Source organism: Battus philenor, unplaced genomic scaffold (genome assembly GCF_028537555.1).
Source record: "Battus philenor isolate CCGP_79_NKW_IND1 unplaced genomic scaffold, ilBatPhil1.0.hap1 SCAF_6, whole genome shotgun sequence".
Lineage (NCBI taxonomy): Eukaryota > Metazoa > Arthropoda > Insecta > Lepidoptera > Papilionidae > Battus > Battus philenor.
The window spans coordinates 7,736,622-7,759,702 of record NW_027181726.1 but is presented as its reverse complement, the minus strand read 5'-3'; the positions used below and the strand labels follow the sequence as shown (position 1 = coordinate 7,759,702).

At 32.9% G+C, this 23,081-nt stretch overlaps 1 protein-coding gene across 5 annotated transcripts in view; it reads right to left on the bottom strand.

Moving 5' to 3' along the window:
- Window positions 1-9,748: 9,748 nt before the first annotated feature.
- Window positions 9,749-23,081, bottom strand: part of Smg6 (Smg6 nonsense mediated mRNA decay factor) — a 29,100-nt gene continuing 15,767 nt past the window's right edge. For all 5 annotated transcript variants that reach the window (XM_068773374.1, XM_068773376.1, XM_068773375.1 and 2 more), the window contains 10 exons: window positions 16,811-16,971; window positions 15,900-15,973; window positions 15,728-15,825; window positions 15,217-15,376; window positions 14,255-14,372; window positions 13,735-13,914; window positions 13,272-13,425; window positions 12,021-12,263; window positions 11,176-11,351; window positions 9,749-10,859 (listed from right to left, as the gene is read on the bottom strand). In XM_068773374.1, coding sequence (XP_068629475.1) covers window positions 10,812-10,859; window positions 11,176-11,351; window positions 12,021-12,263; window positions 13,272-13,425; window positions 13,735-13,914; window positions 14,255-14,372; window positions 15,217-15,376; window positions 15,728-15,825; window positions 15,900-15,973; window positions 16,811-16,971 — 1,412 coding nt within the window. In that variant the 3' untranslated portion in view covers window positions 9,749-10,811. The remainder of the gene's footprint in view (window positions 10,860-11,175; window positions 11,352-12,020; window positions 12,264-13,271; window positions 13,426-13,734; window positions 13,915-14,254; window positions 14,373-15,216; window positions 15,377-15,727; window positions 15,826-15,899; window positions 15,974-16,810; window positions 16,972-23,081) is intronic.

Here is a 23,081-nt window from a genome sequence, read left to right as displayed (position 1 = left end):
TGACGACATTAAACAGTAGGAGATCAACTGCAAACAGCTGACCTTTAATTATATTGATATAAAATTATAACAAATAGCGCCTTGAATACTTCAACCGATAAATTAATTTTTTACAAATTAGAGTTTAACAGTGTTTTACTTTAAATTTTCGTAACGTTTATTTTTAACAAATTTTAAAGTAACTTGCCAATCCACTAAAGTCAAATTTAACATGCTTTAACACCGGGAAGGATTGAATTTGATTAATTGAACATTTCAATGTAACACTAGCCCTATAGTAAAACGAGAAGAATTATGAAAAAAAAAACGTTTTGTGTATAGTTTTAAAATGTCGTAATTCTTAGAGTGCAAAATCAAAAAGGTGTGTAGTCAATTTGTAAAACATTCTTCTTCAGTATATATGTATATCTTTAACGAATGTTTTCTGGTTTAAAGAGCAGAAAAAATATTCGGAGAAAGTTTTCTACGTCAATAATTATGTTAACCTTTTTAAATTGTATTTGAATTTTACCCAAACAGTAGAAGAAACTGCAGAGATTGTATTGTAAATAACGCATAAGTACGTCTTAATTTTAATGACTGTCCTTGGAGTACTTCCTGAATAATTATAATTTTAGTTATAGGTTAAATTAATTATAATAATATGTTAAAGGCAATCTTATTCGGTAATTATTTTAACTTGACTACTAAAAAAATTGGCAAAATTTTAAATTTAATCTCAAAAGCGAAGCGTTAATTTTATTTTAACCGAATTTAGTAATGTAACTATTACTCGTTGTCATAACAAAGTTATGACAATAATTTTTTCATAACAAAGCTTTTATTTGTCATAACAAAGCTCGCAATAGTTCCCTGCCTATTTGTGAAAAAACCTTATCTTTACTTTTATTCGTACACTTCTTATTTAGCGCACAAATTCAGACTTAATACCAAAGACATTCTCTACCTGTTAACCTTTTAAGAAAGTGCAGAGATATTAAAGAAGCTAGGTGAAATAAATAACAGCCAATGACTTGATAAAAGAAAAATAAGTAAATACAGTATCCACAAAACAATCAGATATAAATTTACTTATGAAGTATACTTACTATCTATGCTTGACCGAATATAAATTATTATAAATTCATAACTATTTTATTATACGTAATAATGAGTAGAGTATTGTAACGATTGCGTCAGCTTATAAAGTAACAGAATTGACTTCGAAACTCCGCTGCGTATGTGTAATCATTCTTAAACATCCTAACATCGGGAGAAGGTCTCTTCCAGGGAAGGATAGATTGTCCCGCGAAGAAGGAGTGAGAAAAACCTGTGAAATACATTTTAAATAATAAACTCATTGACACTGGAGCACCGCGTGACAATCATCAACTCTTGCCATGGATATTTTTAAGAATATTTCTACTGGTTTACAGTCAGACCAATATTGTTCGACTAGTAAGGAGGTAAGACCTCTAATTACCTCATCAATCTTTCGACGAGTATTTATTTAAATCAAATATCTTACGTCCAGCGCGCACATACGTCAAAGTGTTTTCGGACTTTCGGACGTTTCTTTGTAAAACCTATTATCCGAGCTTTTCACAAGAATTCCTTCATACTTATAGATGTTTAGTCTTCGGATTGAAGACGTTGGACCTTAACGCAAAATTGGGAAACCTCAAAATATTCGCCGCTAATGCACCTTCGATGTCAGATACTGCTTATGGAGGCCGAGATACCTGAGAACCCTTTTCATTTGTTCATGATGGTGAGTACGACTTAACGACAACAGTTCAGCGCAGCCTTTGAAATCACCAACAAAAAGAGAGCTGGTCATCTCTTGGGACTATACAGAGCGCAGGTTCACTCCACCGCACGGGAAAGCTAAAAAAAACGTACCTAAATTCTAACGTCACACTTTTAGCATTGCTTTCGGAAAGTCCGGAAGCCCTTGGTAGCCTCGAAACCGTATTTTTTGCAGCGCCACCAGGTTTCAATCTAAGATGTGCCTGAGCCTCTGTTTACCCCTGAGTTATTACTGAATATCATGATTATCTGCCAACTGGGCCGTGATGGGGAAAAGAACTTATTAAAAGTGTGTGAATGAGCTGACGGGTATGTAATGTGTAAGTAGCAAATTAAGATACATAAAGTGTAACTTACTTATGTATAACATACATAAATATAATTTTAGACTTTGTATATAAGAAACGATTTTTTTACATACTACATATAAGTCCTTATAAATCAATACCAAGCATTAGATAGTCTCAACATACGAATGATATGTAATATTATGATTTGCAAAACCTTAATAGACATAATCACAAGCAAATTTAGAATCCTTGCTAAAACAGGATCTATTTTAATATAATACAACCCAGTTCAAGCATCTTTCATCTTTCGACTTTATGTTTTGAGAAGTATGCACAAGAAATAAATAGTTGTCCAGTCTTGACGTCAAGACATATGACTTATATTTATTCCATTGGTATGCACATTTTTCGTATTCAAACAAAGTATTTCTTTTCATAGTTTCTAAAACGTATCGCTATTGAATAAAATAATATGGCTGGGTTTGTATATAGTACAGTTTAATTAAAAGTATGTTTTTTATCCTATAATATTTAAGCTATATCAAACGTATTAGAAAAAAAATTATGTGTTTTAAAATAGATGCTCCCTACTTATAATAAGATCTCAATAAAACGCATATTTTTGTATCGTTTGAAGATATAATATTATTAATTTGTAGTAGTGATGTAATTTTATAGTATAATAACGTAAAGAATTGTAAAAATAATAACGAAAGCAAAAATAAAAGCCTGCTTAAAGTAGATTCTTGAAACCTGTCAGGTTAGACTGCCAATTTAGTTATACGAATCCCTCTATACCTATCTCTATCTCAATCTTATTTGTTCTAAGTTTCTTTAGTATTATTCAAATATTGCATAATTTAAGCCGAAACTTTTACTCCTCCGATGATACTTAATAGATTCAAATTACTTTAAATTAGCTCGCAAATCTGAATTACCATGTCTAAATAACCGCACATCTAACAAGAAAATAAGCATTAATTATGACCTAGAAACGTTCTATTGTGTTGCGTCACTACGGTACAGAAATTAACATCAATTCATGACATTCAGTGCCAACAATAGTAGTGTCATTCAGGCTGACAAAGCTACAACATCACGAGTCTACGGAAAAGAACTTAGCGGATTTTTGTCATAAGAATTTTGGAAACTCCATATCACATAGAGAAATATTTTTTATAAATAATACCAACAAAATAAATAACGATCACAGATTGTAATAGATGTGAGCGAAGACCAAAATCAAAATTGTTGAAATAAAACTTCCTATTGAAATTTTAAAGTTTTCAATTTATTAAATATAGATAATGTTACATACACTTCACAATAAAGAAGAAATGGGTGAGAGTACGACAGCAAACGCTAAAAAGAAACTAACTCTACAATAAAATATTTCTATTACTATTCCAAAATTAAATTTTTATGTAAAAACACGAATCAAATGTCTGAAATGAACAAAAGTAGCAACTAATGATTTCTGCACCTTTTTTTCTGAACCTTCTTATAAGACCCACCGTAAACGATAACGTCGCAGATCCATAACTCATCACCAATATTGGTCGACCTTCATCTTCAGAAATTAAGGTATTTTGGACGAGCATTTCGGAATGATTTTGAGGACCAAAAACTAAACTAAGTATCAACTTACGAAATTTAAGCTTCGTTGTATCCTGTAAAATTATTATATAAACCAGTAAACCCTCTTCAGATTGTTCTTCAAGTAGTTTTTTCACAGGTTTCACCTGCAAAAATACTGGACGGGGTCTACGTTAGCGTTAGAATAAAATGGAGGTACACAATTAGTATAGGGGGTCAACTAAGATTTGTCTATTTTTGATAGTCAAGAACTAGAATACTGGCTTAACTTTATCCATCAACGTAGTCATATAATATTTTAAGATGCTCAGCGATTGTTACTAGTGAAAGCACCATCAACGTCTAATTTTAATTATAATAAGATTGTTATAATACTACATAAAATGTTAAGAATAAATATTTAAAGTGTAATGTGTAAAATACGTGTTTGAATAAATACAACTCAAAAATACAGTGTATTTCTATTTTTAGCATTTCGCAAGGGGAATTTTCTAAATGAAATATGTGAGAATTGAATGATGCTTTGTGGTGTGAGTAGATGTCTTAAAAGTAAAGTTGGATAGAATCGTTTTTCGATAGGCGAACTTTATTTTTTAGACATCCGTTCACAGGACAAGCTTTTATTTAATTATCCAATCGACTATCACTTTTTTTTTTCTAAAAACAATAATTCATGATTCGAACATAGACGCGATACAAATTTCCATTTCAGTTTTGAAAATTTGTTAAAAATATTGTCTGGCGCCCACTAAAAACAGTTACATTTTGAAAGAGGTCTATGAGAAAAAAGTCTGAGATCTTCGATCTAACACAAGCTTGAATTTCACTAATATCAATACCTATATTTGCTCTTGGGTAACTCTATCTTTCCAAAGTCTGTCATGTACCACACAACTTCGAGGTATGTTTCAGTGGTCGCGGCTGAAGGACATCCTTCATGCGGATCGCTACTGAGATGAGTACGACCACGTCGGAGTTCATTAAACCATTTATAAATAGTAGCAAAACAGAGAGCTTCATTACCAAAAGCTAACCGAAGTCTGTCGTGACTTTTTTGTTGACTGAGACAACAAAAAAAACTGTAAAAATCATACAATAAAAATTTCTCGTGCTAAATCTATAACAACACTGCAACATTATTTTTCAGCTTTACTATACTATACTGGTAAAATAAATATATGGAATTTACCAGAACAACTATAAAGTATTTTTTTCAAATTTTGTATAATCAATGCCATAAATTACGTCAATAAAAACACTCTACATTCGAAATATAGAAAACACAAATTTTCTGACTTTTATTTTATAAACAGGGATCGGAGACCCAAGATTTGTTATTTTAATTTCATAATTAATAGTTAATTAATATATCAACATAACTTGGCATTAAAAAAATTAAAAAAAATTGGGATTAAAAACATCTTCAGTTAAATACGATTTATTATTTATTCATTGTGGTTTTTTTCATTCTCGACTAATTAAAAAGTCATGATTGATTATCCTAAATGCGTCATATTATTACTGCATTCATGTACCATTACTCTGAGCTGTTACTTTAACATTTTTACCTGTTGTTCCAAAACAGCCCTTGCTGAAGGTTTGGTGAAATGCCCAAAGTGCGTGGAAAAGTCCTTAGTCTAGAAAGTGCTAACTTAAATTGTTGCACCTAGTCACAGGACTATCTGAGTGTACGTCTGTTATTTTCGATATCGATCTACTTAATCATCTGCCATAATTACATTCCATGATTTTAATTCCCACGATCTTTCTTACATATAATTTAATTCTATTTTTATTCCGCCTTATTTAAGCAGCCTTATAAGCATCATGAAAATTTTAATTGAATATATTTACAATACGAGATGAGCCTGATCGTTAAAACTCAAACGTTTTCTTATGGATACATTAATGAACCCTTTTTACGATATAAAATCTTACACAATATCGATCTAAGCGTTTTGAGATTGTACCAGTACAGACCTTCTTATATACAGACCTCCGAACCGGAAGACAGTATTAACTGCCCTTACTACAGTGTGATTTAAAAGCTGGTCATGATATTTTTATAGAGGCGAATAAACGTGGTAGTTGCAAGTCTTAAAACCAAATACCTTTAATCTTAAGCAAGAAAACTTAAACTTAACATGCTTAAGTTTCTGATAGATACATACTTGTAAGAAGTGTATTGTAGATGTCATTTCAATTCATTTATTTCAGCCGAAGGACATTCACTGCTGCCCATAGGCTTTCTACATAAATTTACTTAATGCAAGATGCGGCTGAAAGCGGCCAACACCCACGATCACAATCTTCCATCCACCTTGTGGGTGGATGTCTTAAGCTACACTTGCCGGTCCTCCTGTCCAAAACACTAAAGCCCGATCGGCCATTTGTTCTTAACATGTAATAAATTTTAATTACCACTACAATTTTAATTACATTCAAATTAATCAGAACGTCGGAATTAAGTCAAATAATAAATGATGCACCTATAAGTAATTTTAAAGGATTTAGAAATAATAGAAATAAATTTTTTATTTATTTTTAATTTAGAAATAAAATCATACGATACTTAAGGATGTGATCTTAAGTGCATAAAGCGTACGTGAATTGAGTCACGCACGCCATGTTATGGACTAGGCCAAGGCAAATAATAAAGCAGCATATTTAAGTTTTCCTTCATTTTTTATTAAGAACTTATTACTATAAATAACTTTTATATAAGATTCGATAAGAATTTTTTTACCGATAAAATACATCGAAGTTTTTATAAAACCTCCAATTATTTTGTTACTTCTTTCGAAGTAAGATCGCAATAAAATTTTACGTTTGACAAGAAAAGTTTTTAATGTTGTAATCAAAATGTTTTATCCGCAACGCCTTTATAAAAAATATAAAAAAAATGTATATCCTCAATGAACTTTCCGCAATATTTATATTTACACGTATCGAGTAATAACCATAGGTCTACCTAAGCCACCCAAGAGCTTTGGCTTTTCAATCCGGTCGAATAACTAATGTAACGGCCCGTACCTGAACTCCCGTTGGAGCCCCAAAGTATTAGTTAGCAAAGAGAATTAGGCCACATGACCTCCGCGCTCCGCTACCTCAAAATCTAGTGCAGTTGTAATACATAAAGGCGTTTTATTAATAAATTAATAACTATTGTGCCTATTTTTCGTTAAAAAGATGTTTTTGTGCGTATAATATCTGGCTATATGAGCAATTGTTATAAAGTTCCCGTGCTAAATGGATATCCACAACAGAAAATGCGACACCTTGCTAAGGTGATCAAATAACAAAATAAAATATTATACCCAATGTGCACGTACATCATACCTTCTCCCTATCTATCATTTAATAACGAAATTTAACTATAGCATATAAATACCGTTAAGTTTTGCCCCCTTGTAGGTAGTGACATGATAATACTGTAGAAATTTTGGAACTTTTGATCAATGAACACGAAAAAAAGTTTTTGTAATCCTCTCTTGATCTATTAAAAATTCTGACGAAACCGTTACAGCCAAAAATGTGATATGGCGAATACATTATCACCGCCCAGCCAAACTTTCTTTATCTGCCCTACGGCAAAAGCTCATGATTAAATTCAATTCGAATCCCACCATACACACTATATGCAGTCCTTGAAGCCTAACCGATCTTTAAACATTGGACGCGATCCACTTTTCATCACCTCTTAAAAAGCGGTTTGGTTTCATTTTATCTCAAGAATCCTAAATGATACAAGATTCATTAGGTTTCCTTCAGTGTATTCCCAAATATAATACCTATATAAACCCATTTTTGTATACCCAGCTTTGTTCAAAGTTTCAAAACTGTTTTGTGGTCCATTTTTAATTCTTCAGTTATTTATACAAATTAGTAATAAGTCGATTTTCATTCACTTTTTTTAAAAATAGCGCCCATTTTATCCGTAACTGACCGCTCGGGTCAGAATAAAAGCGCAGACCTAAGTACTTTCGAGGTATTTATTCGCATAATTTTTTTATAAAATTTAATTACGAAAGTCACAAACGATTTAAATGCTAAGATCATTTATTAGTAAATATATCAGTATAATTCAAACCAGATTTTGTTTTTTTTTTCATTAATCATTGAATGTAATGTAAAAAAAACATCATCTGATCCAACAAAGCCTCTCTAGCCAATTTTTTTCTTGTTTAATTTTAAATAGGCTTCTCCTAATTTGGATAACAAACTTTCGTTTAAAAATTGAGATGCAGTGATGGACCAGCGTAGCGTAGGCTTGTACATATTGTAAATAAGCTAGCTCTGAGCGCTTATGCCGAGATGCGCACGGTAAATAAGAATAACGGTGCTTTTACAACCTCCGCACCGGTGCGTGCTAGCCTCGCCTCGGAACATTGCCAATTCCCATTGCTCAAGTCTTTACATCGGAATTTCTCACCAGTAAAACCATAAATAGATTTACTATTCATTATCTTTTATAGAAAGTCATAATGCAAGTCAGTGCTCTTTGTTTCACAGTTAAAATTTGTGCCTCATAAAATATACGTATTTGATATAAACAATTTTCTTAAAATTAAATCTCGTATGAGTACAATTCAATTTACGAAGTTCTCTTCTAATTTACTCCACAGTTATATTGGCAATTCTACATGAGTAATAATGTTCAAACAAAACATGTTCAAAAGATTTCAGATTTATACCGGGTGACTGTTTATATGTGTGAAAGCTAAAAGGTTGAAAGTGGTCATATGTTAAAAAAACGCTTTAACGCTTTCACACCTTTCAACCATCAACATGTATAAAATTATTACCCTATTTGAATGTGACAGGCAAATAAGGCTAAAAAGATTGAAGTGCATTCTGCAGGGACTAATAGTAAAAATGATAAATTTAATATTTTTAACCCAGATACGAGTTTTGAAAGGATCTTACTATATAATCATAACATTATTTATAATTTCTGAAACCATTAAATAGTGGTAGGACACTTTAATTAACGACAAGTCAGCTCCTTCACACCTATAACCAACCAACCTGGATGCAGTGATACTAACATGTAATCTGTACACATTTTACACCTATTTCCAATCATCCTATACACACCTACATTCTTTTCCTAATAATCACTTAATTCTTCTCCTGTCATTAGGTTCATTTATATTGTTTTATTTATTACACAGTGCAGTTTTTTATATAAATGCCGACGGCAGAGCTGAGATAATTTTTTTTCAAATTAAATTAACACAAAGGTATTCATGATGCATTTAACTGAACTGAATCTTTTCCTTAGTAAAATTAATTTGCGTATTTCAGGGGTGGATGAGAGGCGGTTTTCTCTAAATCTTTGGACTGAAGAAAACATCTTCAAATAATGTGATCTCATCATGCTCGAGAGATGTTAAAGTATCAAAATAAGTGCTAACAACATAGGCGATCGTGTATAAACGAATAAAGTATATTATAAATTGCCTATATGTTATATTAATTTTTAAAAGCATCAAGTTTAGCGAGAACTCAGAAATTTTATTTGCATAAAAAATTCGACTTTATATTTTTAAGCTCACAAATCCCAAAAAAAAATTGTTAATCGTATTTGAAGCTGATCCTCATGATTTAGGACGATAAATTAAGATTGGATTCAATGTATATCAAGGATGAAAACAATGATTCATCACAAAAACAATACTGGATTTTGTAAGAATCAGGAGGCTATGACCAGTAGGGGACGCCATTTGCCTGAAAATATGACGGTGAAAGGATCATGATGGTAGTCTACGCTGAAACAAGAAACTGCGTATTTTTGCATTTATTTACTTCTATTTACATTACACAAAAAAGAAGATCACCAATAGTGTTTTATCAATAATACTTTCTTTATGGTGAGATCAAAATTAAATGAAAAACATGATCATATTTGTTTTCGACCTATAGTTATTGTGGTATAACAACTGTCCCAAGTTGTATGTTAAAATACTCATGAAGAATGTGGCGGTACCAAACATATATTAATGTAACATGCTCGAAAGTGAACTATGTGGTAGTTAAATTAAAAAGCAACATCGGAAGTAATCATTGTTTATTACAACATCATGATTATGACAAAATCTAACAGCGTCAAATTTATTTCCAAAATGAAAAACTTGATTACAATAATATTTTTAAGATCTACGTTACGTAGTTATTATTCGTTATTCTCCTTTTATACAATACCTTTCGTCCTAGCTATAAAGTGAAAATAACTTGTCCGTATGTACCGTTAACAGTTTTGCAACATTACGAAAACAAGTCTTTATAAGAATAAACATTTTTCATTGAAATATTTTATGATAAAATTATTTATTGTAAATTACAGAAAATCCTGTATAATCTTTAGTACAATTCAACAAAAGAAGATATAGATAAAGATCCTCGTCTAATAAGTCGCAATGAAATACCTTTATTTACCATTAATTACATATCTTATCTCTAATAAAATTCATCTACGTTAGCACTGAAGTCAATTAAAAAATACAAGTGAAAATGTAAATTAGCTGAAATTACACAAGTATATTTCTTAAAAACGAAACAAGAATAAATAAACGTGTATAGTAAAATGTCTAGGTAACGGACAATCAGATTATTTAAAGAAATATGAACAAAGAAAAACGGTGTAAAAAAAGTTGGTGCACGCTGTGACTCCGCGTGACGACGTAAGCTAATCAGTTTGCTAATTAGTTACTAATAACAAGTAGCTTAAGCATGATGCGTGATGCGTGTATACAGTAGACAATATTTCATTAGCTTTAACCAATAAAAATAATAAAAAATATGCTTAATATAACACCAAAAAAAAACAATAAAAATATTGATTTCAGCAACAGTCAATTTAGTATTATCTAACATACAAGAAATGTCGAAGAAAATAACAATGAAACATGTAGCTCTGGAACACGAAGGTGGAATCCTAAAGCTCGTAACAAAATGTACTTTATCTGTTTGATCGTTCTAATGGTGTATTAATATTACTTAACTATTCAATTCCTACACTAAGCAGCTCACACCTGGCAGTTCGGCGGCCGCATGCATTCATCCTAAACGTTATTTATATCGTTAGACGTCAATACGCCTTGCATCGACGCATTCGTGGACCAGTTGTGGTACAGCTCAATTGTGCCCACTTGTTGTACTGTTTCCGGCTTTTGACTGCACATTCTGTAACCAAAATTTTGCTTACAGGCGGCACTGCTTTCGACTATTCTGTGAGAAAGAGAAGTAATTTGCATGCTTTGTACAAAATTGACGACTACCCGCTAACGCATTTTCGCAGCTAGTAAACATAGTTTCAAGCCTGAATAGCGCCATCCATCCATATTCAACATCGTACAAATAGAAACAAATAAATAAACAAGTTCGTTGAATAGAGCAAGTTGCAGGTTTCTAAATAGAAATCTGTACAGCTGCTTCTTCCGCAAAGTAACGAAGGGTTATAATTAATGAACAATATATATAAATAACAAAATGATCTTACGGTTGTGGCGATGTCATCAGATTTAAGTCCCGCCCATTGTACAAAAGAGGGAAGATCCCTTGTGGGCAGATCAGCGGCTAACGCTTTGACACGTAAATTGCGGTCGTCCGTCAGCAAGACCACTTCGCGCACTCGAGGCAGACATTTGGATGATTCCCCGCTTTCTTCTTGTGTACCTGAAAGGTTTACTTCTAATAAAACTCACTAATCATAAGTCATGAAATACTAAAAAATGCTCTTTATAAATCATTAAATAGATCTGTTTGTAGCAAAGTGGTTTTGGTTGATTGAAGTCTGTACAACCTAGTTTGTTGACACATTTACATTTTTGATAATTTAGGGTATATCAAACATTGCCAAATTTCATTTAAATTTTAATATTATTGTGTTGCATTTAAAAATAGCAACCGTTCAGTTGCTGGCCGTAATAGATGAGCATTTAGCGCCAGAGGCAGCCTTACTGCCTATAATATTAAAATAATTGTCGACTCAAAGGTGCGCGTAAATTAATAGTTGAATAAAGAGATAGAAGAGTTCGTGTTCATTCGATTCTAGTTTACATGAAATTAGGCTCTTTTGGATTTCTTCCCATGGTGTCCGCAAGTGGTCACTATAATGTGTGATTCTATATGAATAATAATTTGAATAAATAAATAAATATATATTTTTTTAATTTATATGCGACTTCTCGCGATTTAAGCCATCCAGGCTTCATTGCATAAGCCTAAATCGGCGAGAAGTCGCTGGATGCGGGCAGCGCAGCGATTAGTCATCGTGGCGATTTTTAAAGATGTCCGTGTCTTGCTGTGAACTTCTATCAGCTTTTAAGAAAATAATGTACGTACTAGCGGTAGCGGCGGAGGGGTCAACGTCGAGGTTGGAGTGTAGGTTGAGCGCGGTGGCGAGCACCCGGTCGTCGTTGGAGGCCCGCGGATGGTCGCGCTCGGCTGTGAAGGCGCGCGAGGCGAGAAGCGAGCCGCGCGCCGTAGCCAGCCGCACGCCGCCCGCGCCCGACAGCCAGGTGCGCGCGTTCTGCGCCGCCGTGCCCACACGCGCGCACTTACGCAAACCCTCCAGCTCCGTTACCACTATTATCCAATTCAATATTATTCATACAAACTAATCTCTAAAAATCTTCTCAAAAATACAAGTTGTAATGCGAAATGCCAATATCTTCTAGTAGTAAAAAGTCTGCAGGGGCAGATAGTAAATAACAATTAATTTTAATATGTAGTAATCCGAATTTTGAAAACGCTTTTTCCTACGTTTTATTGCGTTATTAATTAATTATGAAACCATTGATTTCTCGATAGAATACACCATACATTAATTGACTGCAAATGAACTAAACACTCGCCCTTTAAAAGCTTTTACAGCTACAATCAATCAAGCTATATATATACTTCTAGAATAGTGATGACAAAAAAATATAATAAAGTACTTTATCAAAAATACATTAATACCATTCCTTTATGGGTTTGTCAGATTTACAATTTGACAAAGTAAGAAAGTGAGTGTTGGAAATTGTCAATAATTTAAATAAAACTTAAGCAAATAAAAGTGTTATGCATGATTAAAAATGCATTTTTGATAAACGGAATCAGATTTTTAAGTACAATTTCGCAAAGCTTATTAAACGACCATTTATTAAATACAAAACACAAATTAAAAACAAATGAATATAAAAGGTGTATGATTCAATAAACGAATTTATAAAAGGCAAAAACCCTTGCCTTTTATATATTGCAATAATATTGTATGTTTAATTATTTTGTTTTCATTTAGGCCATATATGACAAAAAATGTATATATATAAATCTGTATTGTTAAAATTGTTTAAAAGAAGTGTTGCAGTACAGCTTTTTCCTGCTTCTTCCTACAACTCTAACCTTTCGACGCAGTAGAATAAAAAATAATCGAAATTTAAAAAAATAACTTGTCGATCAATAAGAGTTCCGTTAAAAGTTCCAATTTTAAATAAATCAATTTTATCTTTATCGTTATCTAAATAACAAATCCATGAAAAAGTATCTGCAACACTAACGCCAATAAATATACGAAGTATCGTATAAGAGTAGATATTAAACATAACAGACCGACTAGCGGCACAGCAAGCGTGTAGGGTTGTCCGGGCGCCGCGGCAATCGCCTGCAGCAGAGGCAGGTGGTCGATAAAACAGTTCGTGTCGGGCACCAGCAAGCGCGGTCGCACCGTCACCTCCACGCCTGAGCAACCGCTCCCAACCATTTCCTAAAATGAAACCTTATTTATTGATTCGTTTGATGTTAAACTATGGACTCGTAGTTTGCGAAAACGCAGCACCGTAAGCGTAAGCATACTGCAACCAATCTTTAACATGATTGTTTGGTCAACGGGGTTGACTGGAAATTTAAAGAATTGGAAATGTAAGGGAGTAAACAGCATTTATCAATAATAATAAATACATTTATGTGTGTGTATATTTACATGTTATGGGAATTATTCAGTCTCCACTGTATCACCTGTATATAACCATCTATATCAATTAGCACGTCTCTATTAAACATTTTTTACGCTAACCTGCATTCGTTGTCGTCGACGCTCCAATATTGCTTTTCGAGATTCTAACTGTTCTTTTCGTTTTAACAGCCTCTTTGTGGCTTCGTCTGCTCCCTCTGACAACTCTTCCAGTCCTTCGCTGAGACTGGTGGGTCCGCTAGTCGCTTCAAATGTACTATCTTCGTCATCAGTGTCTTCGGGCTATAAAATATCATGATTTTAAATATCTCCTACTCTAACGCGTAACCTTGTATCACAGGAACGACGGATAAAAATTCATGAACACTTTAAATACAGACTTAAAAGAATATTATTTTTACCACTTCAATTATAGCAAAAAAAATATGATTTATGGTGAAAAGCAAAGATGGAAATGTCTTCCTGAAATGACTTCCTTACATGCAATAACCTCAAAGTTATTGCCATGCATAATCCATATTAGAGAAATTAATATAAAAATGTATATATGTGACCGAGTTAGTCTTTCCTATAACTTTCATGTAAGTTTTTATTTAATAAATAAAAAAACAAATCAATGTACTAAATTCTGCAGGGGAGAGTACTGTTGCTGCGCTCGTTGCACCGCGCTCACATAGCGTGGCGACGCATCTGGTGGATATTCTAGCTTCAATACCGGCGGCTCCACGCCCACTAAATACCTAAAACATTTATTTTAAATGTATAAAAAAATTATACAAAACGTGATTTATGTGATTATACATGGGAATATATCAGTTTTTTATTATAAAGAAAGCGGTGTAATTTATTAATTGCACATGAGTATAGAAATGGCATTTAAAACTTAATATCTTGCTCTTCTATTTCCATCTATAACACGCATAATTTATTAATTAATAACAAAGCATACCCATTTTAACCGTGAAAAAATACATATACATACCAATTTTCAAGATCGCAATGCCATCTGGTGGCGAGTAACAATGAGGATAGCATATAAACCTTCTCTGTGAAGATATAGATATTATATTTCAATCGTCATGCAGATCCGTACAATAGGTGAACGATTGATATCAACTAAAAAAAGTCCTTTGGACTTTCATTGCATGTAGTAGTTGTACCGACAGATGATAATCAAACAGAAAAAAAAATGTATTTCTAAGTGATAGATAGTGATTAGCAATCATTATTTAATATTTTAATGTCTAAAACATAATCTATGATTATTTATAAGATCTGAATAACAATATGATTATATTTTCATTGGACATCATAATACCAGTTTTAGCAGCTAAGGACATTTGTTTTGAATATTTTCTACGTAATTTTTCCAATTTACTCTCCATAAGAACCTTCATAGTAACCATAACAAAAATATGGAAAAGTATCAGCTGAATTCGTTAAGCCGTTCTCTAGTTTATCGTTCTTAGATACATCTTAATTTATATCGATATATAATAGGTAAAAGCTGCCCTGTACTATCGCTCGAAGACGCCACGCAGTTATAAATTTTCTCCACAGAAAAATTCTAAATTTACGACTCACTCAGTGCCAAAGAACAGTAGTTTTCTGGTACGCAGGGCATGCTCGGCAGCGTGGTGCGTTGTGCGATTCTCATGCACCCACGCCACCGCCGGTTCCATGTACATCAACGGGGTGAACCCGGCTAACGAAGCGTCTTCCGCAAGACGCACTATCACATAATCTGAAAAATAAGCTCTTTTATTATAAGAATTTTAAACTTTTGTTAAATAATTACTGTAAAATAAAGGTAAACATTTAATAATAGCAAAGAAGCCGAAAGTTCGAAGCCGAAGTTGTTGAGGCCAAAAGATTCTCAAATGGCGTCCACGAGCCGGTAGACGCAGCGGCGGTAGACCGACACTAGGTGGACCGACGACATAGTCAAGGCCGTGGATAGTCGCTCAGTGCGGACAGCGCAAGACCGGTTATTGCGGCGATCTTTGGAAGAGACTTGTCTTGCAACCGCCAATTAGCAGACATGATGATGATGATGAATAAAACCAATATTAAGGAAGTAACAAACTTATTTTACCTTCTTTCATTTCATTTGCCAACTCAATGGACTTGTCGTCGAGTTTTTCTAGAATATTCATTAAATTCGCAAGCCAATCCCATGGGTCGTTGTCACTTCTAAAAAAATAATCGTCGTTAAATTGTTATAACAATAAATAAAAGTATTACTAATAAACAATTGTGCAACTTACCCGATCTCGAAATTATCGAATGACGGCGGTGGATTCCATACACTACTATGACACAACATCCAATCAGACCACACCTGTATTAAAAAGGTATTATCAGTTTTTCATAATCAAAGATTGCATATTTGTCTAAAGATATTTTTGTGGGCAAATTATGGAAGCGGCTTATTAATAGCAGAATTCAAAGAAGTTCAAGACTGCAGCTAATCAGACACAAAATTTTAAGTCATTTTCCTGAAGATAAGTTATATCTATTATAGTCTAGCCGTAAGTCCTCTTACAAAGAAAGTTCATCGAATTCTGGCCTTGACTGTATTAACGACCTGATTTGTTCAAATAGACCGCAGTCGGCCGGATCTCTCACAATCATTAACAGACAGTTTCAGTGACCCTTTGGATGGTACGACACAAACATACGGCTAATTCCTAGGTTTTTCAATGTATCAAAAATGTCGGCTGGCTCCTTACCTACTCTGTACAGTACAGTTACTGCAATCCTATTCTCTTTAGTGCCCCACTTCATTTTCAAAACAAATAATTTCTTAACAAAAAACATACAATAATGGCGTGAAAGAAGTCCATTTTTTATGTTCGAAATTCAAATTAAATTTTTTTAATGTAAATATGTATTCGCATAGGCAGATACAATTATTCGCACTTGTGCAAAATGCTTTTCAAATTTCTAGTTTACAATCTTTACTTAAGCAGTGTTGGCACCAAAAAGAAACACATCTAAACGTTATTACCTATAAATATATAGTTAAACCATCAAATTTATCAATTTCGAAGTCCGATGACATGATGCTTTCGATACAAAAGTTGCCATTAAAAATACTTTATCCGATGACTTTCCATAATTTTTTATAAAAGTTAACACTGTTGTACAATTTAAAATAGATATTAAATTATCTAACCTTAATAGCGGGTAGTAACAACAATGCATCAGCGTGTTGCTGCGTATGTGACGGTTCTGGCAACAGGGCACAACATCGTTCCAACAGCGCACCAAACATGAGCAACGATACTCCGAGTGCACACTCCAGCCACGCTGACCGCTCCCCGCTGTCTTGGTTTTCTATTAACAACATTACATTTTTATATTTATCTTGGCAGAGTTCGGTAAATTTTAGAAGTCTCATTAATTCAATATTTATTAAATTTTACTTACAAGCTAAGTAAATTTACCGGCAATCAAAATAAAACCATGGTTTTAATCTGGGATAAATAGTGAAATATAATAGGTGCCTACTATACACAACAATTCAACAGTTACTGGGATCGCGATAAATTTTATAGTTTTATGGAACCGTTAACAATAAGTATGCCGAACAACTCCGATTCAAGTTCGGTTGGAGAAACGGAAGAAGTTGTAGCAGAATGTATGTCATAATAACAGTAGTTGAAATAGCAATTTTTTTCTATTTGGAAAATTAAATCATCTAATTGAATTTGAAAATTAATTGCAAATAATACATCTAGTTTTTAATTAATGAAATATTATGTCCATCGAATAAATTAATTCCTTATGCTTTTAATAATTCAATAAATACATGGTGTTAAGCCTAAAATGATTATATCAGGAATTTTATTTACTAGCCAGTCTTTAAAACATTGTATACCGATATCGTAAGAACTGTCCGACAATATCAATCTCATGTAATGTCATACTCTGTTTTCCTCGGCCACCAACACGCCGCACCCATATCAAAGACACGGTACACCAATTACGGTTGCACTAGAATAAAAAATTTCATTTGATAATAACTATTATTATTTACTGCCTGTAATTAATAACCAGCAGAAGAAAAGCAACGTCACAGATATTGAAAACATCTGCGCTGGGCATACTTTTTAGTAAATTGGCCTGCACGCAGCCTTCTTAGAACATTCACTTTAAAATTTACGCTTACAGGCTTTATAAATTATTTTACTATTTGACTGACTGTGTACAATCATGACAGTTCAAATTTGGACCGGTTACTCATCTTAACGGAACCCCTAAATATAAACTTGCTTCGAGAACACGACATGTAAAATTGTTTATTGTACAAACAAAAATTGATTACAAGCTTTTGCAAAGCTCTTGTTTTTATCTGCATAAGTATACCTAACAAAAGAAATCAGTATTAAGTGCATTATTTAATTATCTTGACAACTCAAGGAAATGACTCACCCAAAGGAAGCGGTAAAATTTTTATATCTATCTTTTACTGTTATAGTAAACCGTCGTTCGTAACGTGAAAACTGGTCATCACTTAAGTAATTTAATTTACATAGATCAAGACGGGTTCCTTGTAAAAACTAACTTCTACCGCTTTGATATTATGTCTTAAAATGCTAAATAACGTTTTCAAACCAAAACATGTTTTAGTATTTGTATAATTTGTATCTTGAATGGCTTTCAATTTATTAAAATAAAAAATCAACGAATTTTAAAAAAGGTCCTTTAAATTACTTAATAAATCATATAACTTTATAGATTTTGTCAAAGATCTGCAAAACTTAAATTTAATTGAAGAACCGGTTAACGTTAGCCAGAGGCAGGTGACACAAGTAATTCAATAAGCTTCACGGGTTACATGCGCGGATATTTTTTCAGTAATATTAATGATAATAAAAAGAATGTGTGTGGACTTTACAAACATGATAATTTACGCGATTGTGGCATTATTATTTCGCGTAATATCTACGCGAAATGTACTTCACATTCGGAAGTAAATTAAATAAGTTATTTAATATTGAATACAGAATGAACCAAAATTCTACCTGACTTATCTATGGCATCAAGAAATAAAGATTTGAACGGTTTTTTCAACCAATCTTACAAAATCCATAAGGAGTAAGCATTTTGTCGCAAACTCGGAATAAACGAACAATTTATAATTCAATGATTCTGTATTATTTTTCAGGAAACTCATTTGCTAGTAGGCCATGCAACTTAAAAAAAAATCATTCGAGTGTAAGTTGTTACATTGGCAGCGACATTATCTCAAAGTAAAGCCCAGGCAAATATTATTAAAAGTGCTTTCACTGGGGATACACTCAAATAAGACATTACTCAACAAAGTTTAGGAAATTTTCCGCTATCTCTAAACGAGGCGACATAAACCATAATGCAAGTTGACCCTAGGGGCTTTTTTATTACAGGGATGTGAAAGTGAATTACATCAAAAATCCGTTTCTAATGATAAACTTTATAAAAGATATTTGTAGGAATCGAACAGCAATATGGAAACGACGCCGAACGAAATTTAGCTAATGGTCTAAACCAGGCTACAATAACTAATTTACTATATACGTTTTTAAAATAGACAGTACCTTTATATTTAACATAAAAAAAATTCTCTTTTCAAATTATCCACCTACCGTGGCCAGGTCACGTGTTGAATAACGATCCGTATATTTAATCTTTTCAAAAAGAAACGATTACGGCTTAAGGCTTATATAGCTTCAAGCCATTTGTATATAAGCCACAAATTCAATTAAAGGGCATATTTTAATAGATCCACATTTAATTATATACAGAACGAATTTGATAAATTCTGGCATTATAACCAAATAGCACTTGATAACTTTGAGCGGTTTTGAACATACTCATTTCACTAGCATAGCTAATAAAACAAAGCTGATGAAGACTTAAGTTAGAAAGCTTTTTTTACTATTAGCAAGTTTGGTCTGTTGCCTTCTGTGCATTTATAAATTCAGCGGGCTTGAAAGGGCAGAGGGCGGAATGTGCTTAGCTTAAGCCTCGTTTATGTAACTTATCACGATTACTCTCTCGGGAACCATGGAAGTTGAGCCTACTTTATAAATCGCCTAACATACATCATTTTAATGTCAGGCGATAGACGCTCACTGCTAATAATAGGTCTCCCTCAAAGATCTCCACGATCACCGATCTCGTGCTGCCCGCATCCAGGGACACGCGACCTCAACTATCGTAGGTCCACCTAGAGGAGGGCCTTACCCACGCTGCGTCTACAGCCACTACAGAAGCGCAATTCTTTGAGCTACGTCGGTCACCTTGGTTCTTCTGCAGATCTCTTCACTTCTTTCACTTCTTTGGTAATATAAAATCGCCTTCTTATTTATTCGAGGAAATCGCGATCGTTTGAATTGATATTTTAACGAGGTGAAAAAATAAGAATAATTGTTTTGGACAAAAGGCGTTATTAGTAAAATGGTGTATAAGTTTAATCCCAATCTAAATTTTTACTTACAAGTTGCAAATGCGCATAACTAAAAATGAAATAATATTATCGCTACGTTATATTCAATAAACGTAAGCGGAAGCCTTTGGCGATAAGACAGGCCTTTGTATATCTCATTTCACCTATTTCAATTAAAATATTTATTAATATTTCCTGTGGCCTAATGTACAATAATATATATATATATATATATATATATATATATATATATATATATATATATATATATATATATATATATGTGTGTGTGTGTGTGTGTGTGTAAATAAAGGAGATAAGTACTATCTGTGACGGCTATAATATAATATATGCAATACGTTGCTATCATGTAATTACCGTAGCGAAGGAAATCAAACAAGCTAGACATCAGACATGCCTGTACCGCGTATATTACTACTCCATATAAGTCTGTAAATATCGGTCACACAGCATATAATACCCATCACTTCGATATAATTAAGTATAAAAAGCTGTTAAAAAATGATAATGCCAGTTTATGAAATAAACGGCCGGTCTAAGAGCCATAGAGATGACGGCCGACAGCGCCGAGGGCGTGTGGCGACTCCGTAACCGGTCCGATACAAATATAGACGGCTAAAAATAACAGCACGGATTGCACCTGCAAGAACCAAACACCATGCTACTATCTTTATGCTCCTTGTATACACTCTATATATACGCTAAATATGTATGATAGACTTGGTGAAGAAATTTTATTATGAGACGTTTTATGCTAACAACTGTTTTGGCAACGCGTGAATGTGGCACATTCTTCATAGAACGAAACAAAACAATATTTCGTGTTTTTATTTTGTAGAGAACGTATAAATATTTTCGACGCAACAGTACAAACGTGATTACATATTAAATGATACCTACATTTTGAACCTGTTATGAACATGAGCAAATGCAAAATTCGTTCTATTTCAGAACTCTCTCGCACACTCAATCCAAAAATCTCTGGACCCATAAGCTTAATATATATATTGACTTTATTTAATAAATGAGCTATACATCTACCTCGCTCAAGTTTTTAGACCGATCAACCAATGTAGACCCGACCCAAATAAAAAAAAACACGTAATTATGTAATAACACCAATCATCAAAACATGACAACTTAACGCGTCTATTGCAATGTTTACACGTAACAAGAAAACAAGCAAGAATTGTTGAAAATTGTATGCAGAAATACTCTTAAGTAATAAATATACCATAATTATCATTTTAAAAAAAGCAGGCAAAGGGAAAGAGCACAAAATATCGTAATGAAGGGCTTTGCGCGGCATAATTTCCTCCTTATAATACAAAATATCATTACGTGTAATCGCGTAAAAACGGCGTCACCGTTCCGTGGAGTCAGTTTGTTGAACCTGTCTGCGTCAGACGTGCAGAGCGATGGCGCCGTGCGGTGCATCAACCTCCGATAACTTGTAATTTGTAATTACAAACCTTTACGGCTCCCGGACGGGGCGCAGGAAACTACTACCTTTACAAGTCGGCTTTATGGCATAGTTTTAAAAATCAATTAACTTTATACATAATTAATAATAGCAAACTGCACAACGCGATCACAATGCTTACACTACGAAAAACAAATTATATTTTAATATATATCAATCTATAACAGTTGTAACTTATTATTCAAATTAACATACTTATTTAAGAATGCATAAAATTATTGAATAAAGTTACAGCAAAAGTATACATCAAATAGAAATTCTCCATTTCAAAAGCCTATCATTAATTTACTTCACGGTGCGAGCGTCGTCCGCCTTGCAGATAATGATAGCAACTTTTACGATAAGTAATTATTTCTTGTACCCCTTCATTACTTCTTTATTCTGTAATTAACTTTGTACTATGAGGAGCTACAATTAATACTGTATTACTATTTTTGTGACATAACACGACGATAATAAGACATACATTTAGCGTTAATAAACATGAATTAAGTCATAAATCCTAACTGTAAACAAAAATTAATTCGTAAAAAATATTTAGGATTTCCTATTTAATATAATTATGAATCAATAAGGTACACGATGAGATTACTTCTATGTGTAAAAGTTTTAAATCCGTGTACGTAAAAATTGTGTATGATACACCCTCCACAATAATTATTATTTTTAGAAAAAAAGCGTTTTCGTCATTATGATTATGTCATGTTACAATAAATTTTTGTTTACTGTCTGTCCCTGCAGACTTTGTACCGCCAGAAGTTATTTGTCTGCAAGTCGCATTCCTTTAGAAAAATAAATACATATTTCAAAGCAATCACTTTATATACGTGATAGGAAATAAGTGTAAAAGCTTCAAAGTTTTTTGCTCACAATCGAGCTACGTATTCGCCCATTTAAAGCTTTTACACCCAAAATCAATCACCATGTATGTTACGTAAACTTATTTTACGTACAGAAAATATCTTAACAAATATAAAAATCGTGTAACATATTATCGACTTCAAATAACGTGTGCGCTACAATACAACTAATAACAATAACAATAATGAAAAGACATAAAATATAAATCCAATAAAAACATGGATAAACGAAAGTTATCATTTCCGAGCCATCTTGAATGAAATAATCTAACGGAACAGCTATTGCACAAATACTAAATCATACTTTTGGTAGTATAATGCGTTATTGGGCAACGAATGAACGGATACGAGTAATAAAAATAAATTCGAAAAGACAGCAAAAGCATTAGGCATTTGAGAAAATTGAACAAACCGTTATTAACACATTTGAAAATTTAAATTACGGTAAACGAACGTAGAATCAACGGTAACGTGGTATTAAATAAGAATAATTATTGGCTATCAATATGCATGCCTTAAAAACCTAACTAGTAATTTTAACGAGTTGATTTTTTTGAAGAATGATCTTCGGGAATTTGGTTACATAAACTTTGAAACTTCCCCAATAAAAAAATGCAACAAAATATTTTTTCCTTCTTTTTAGATAAATATC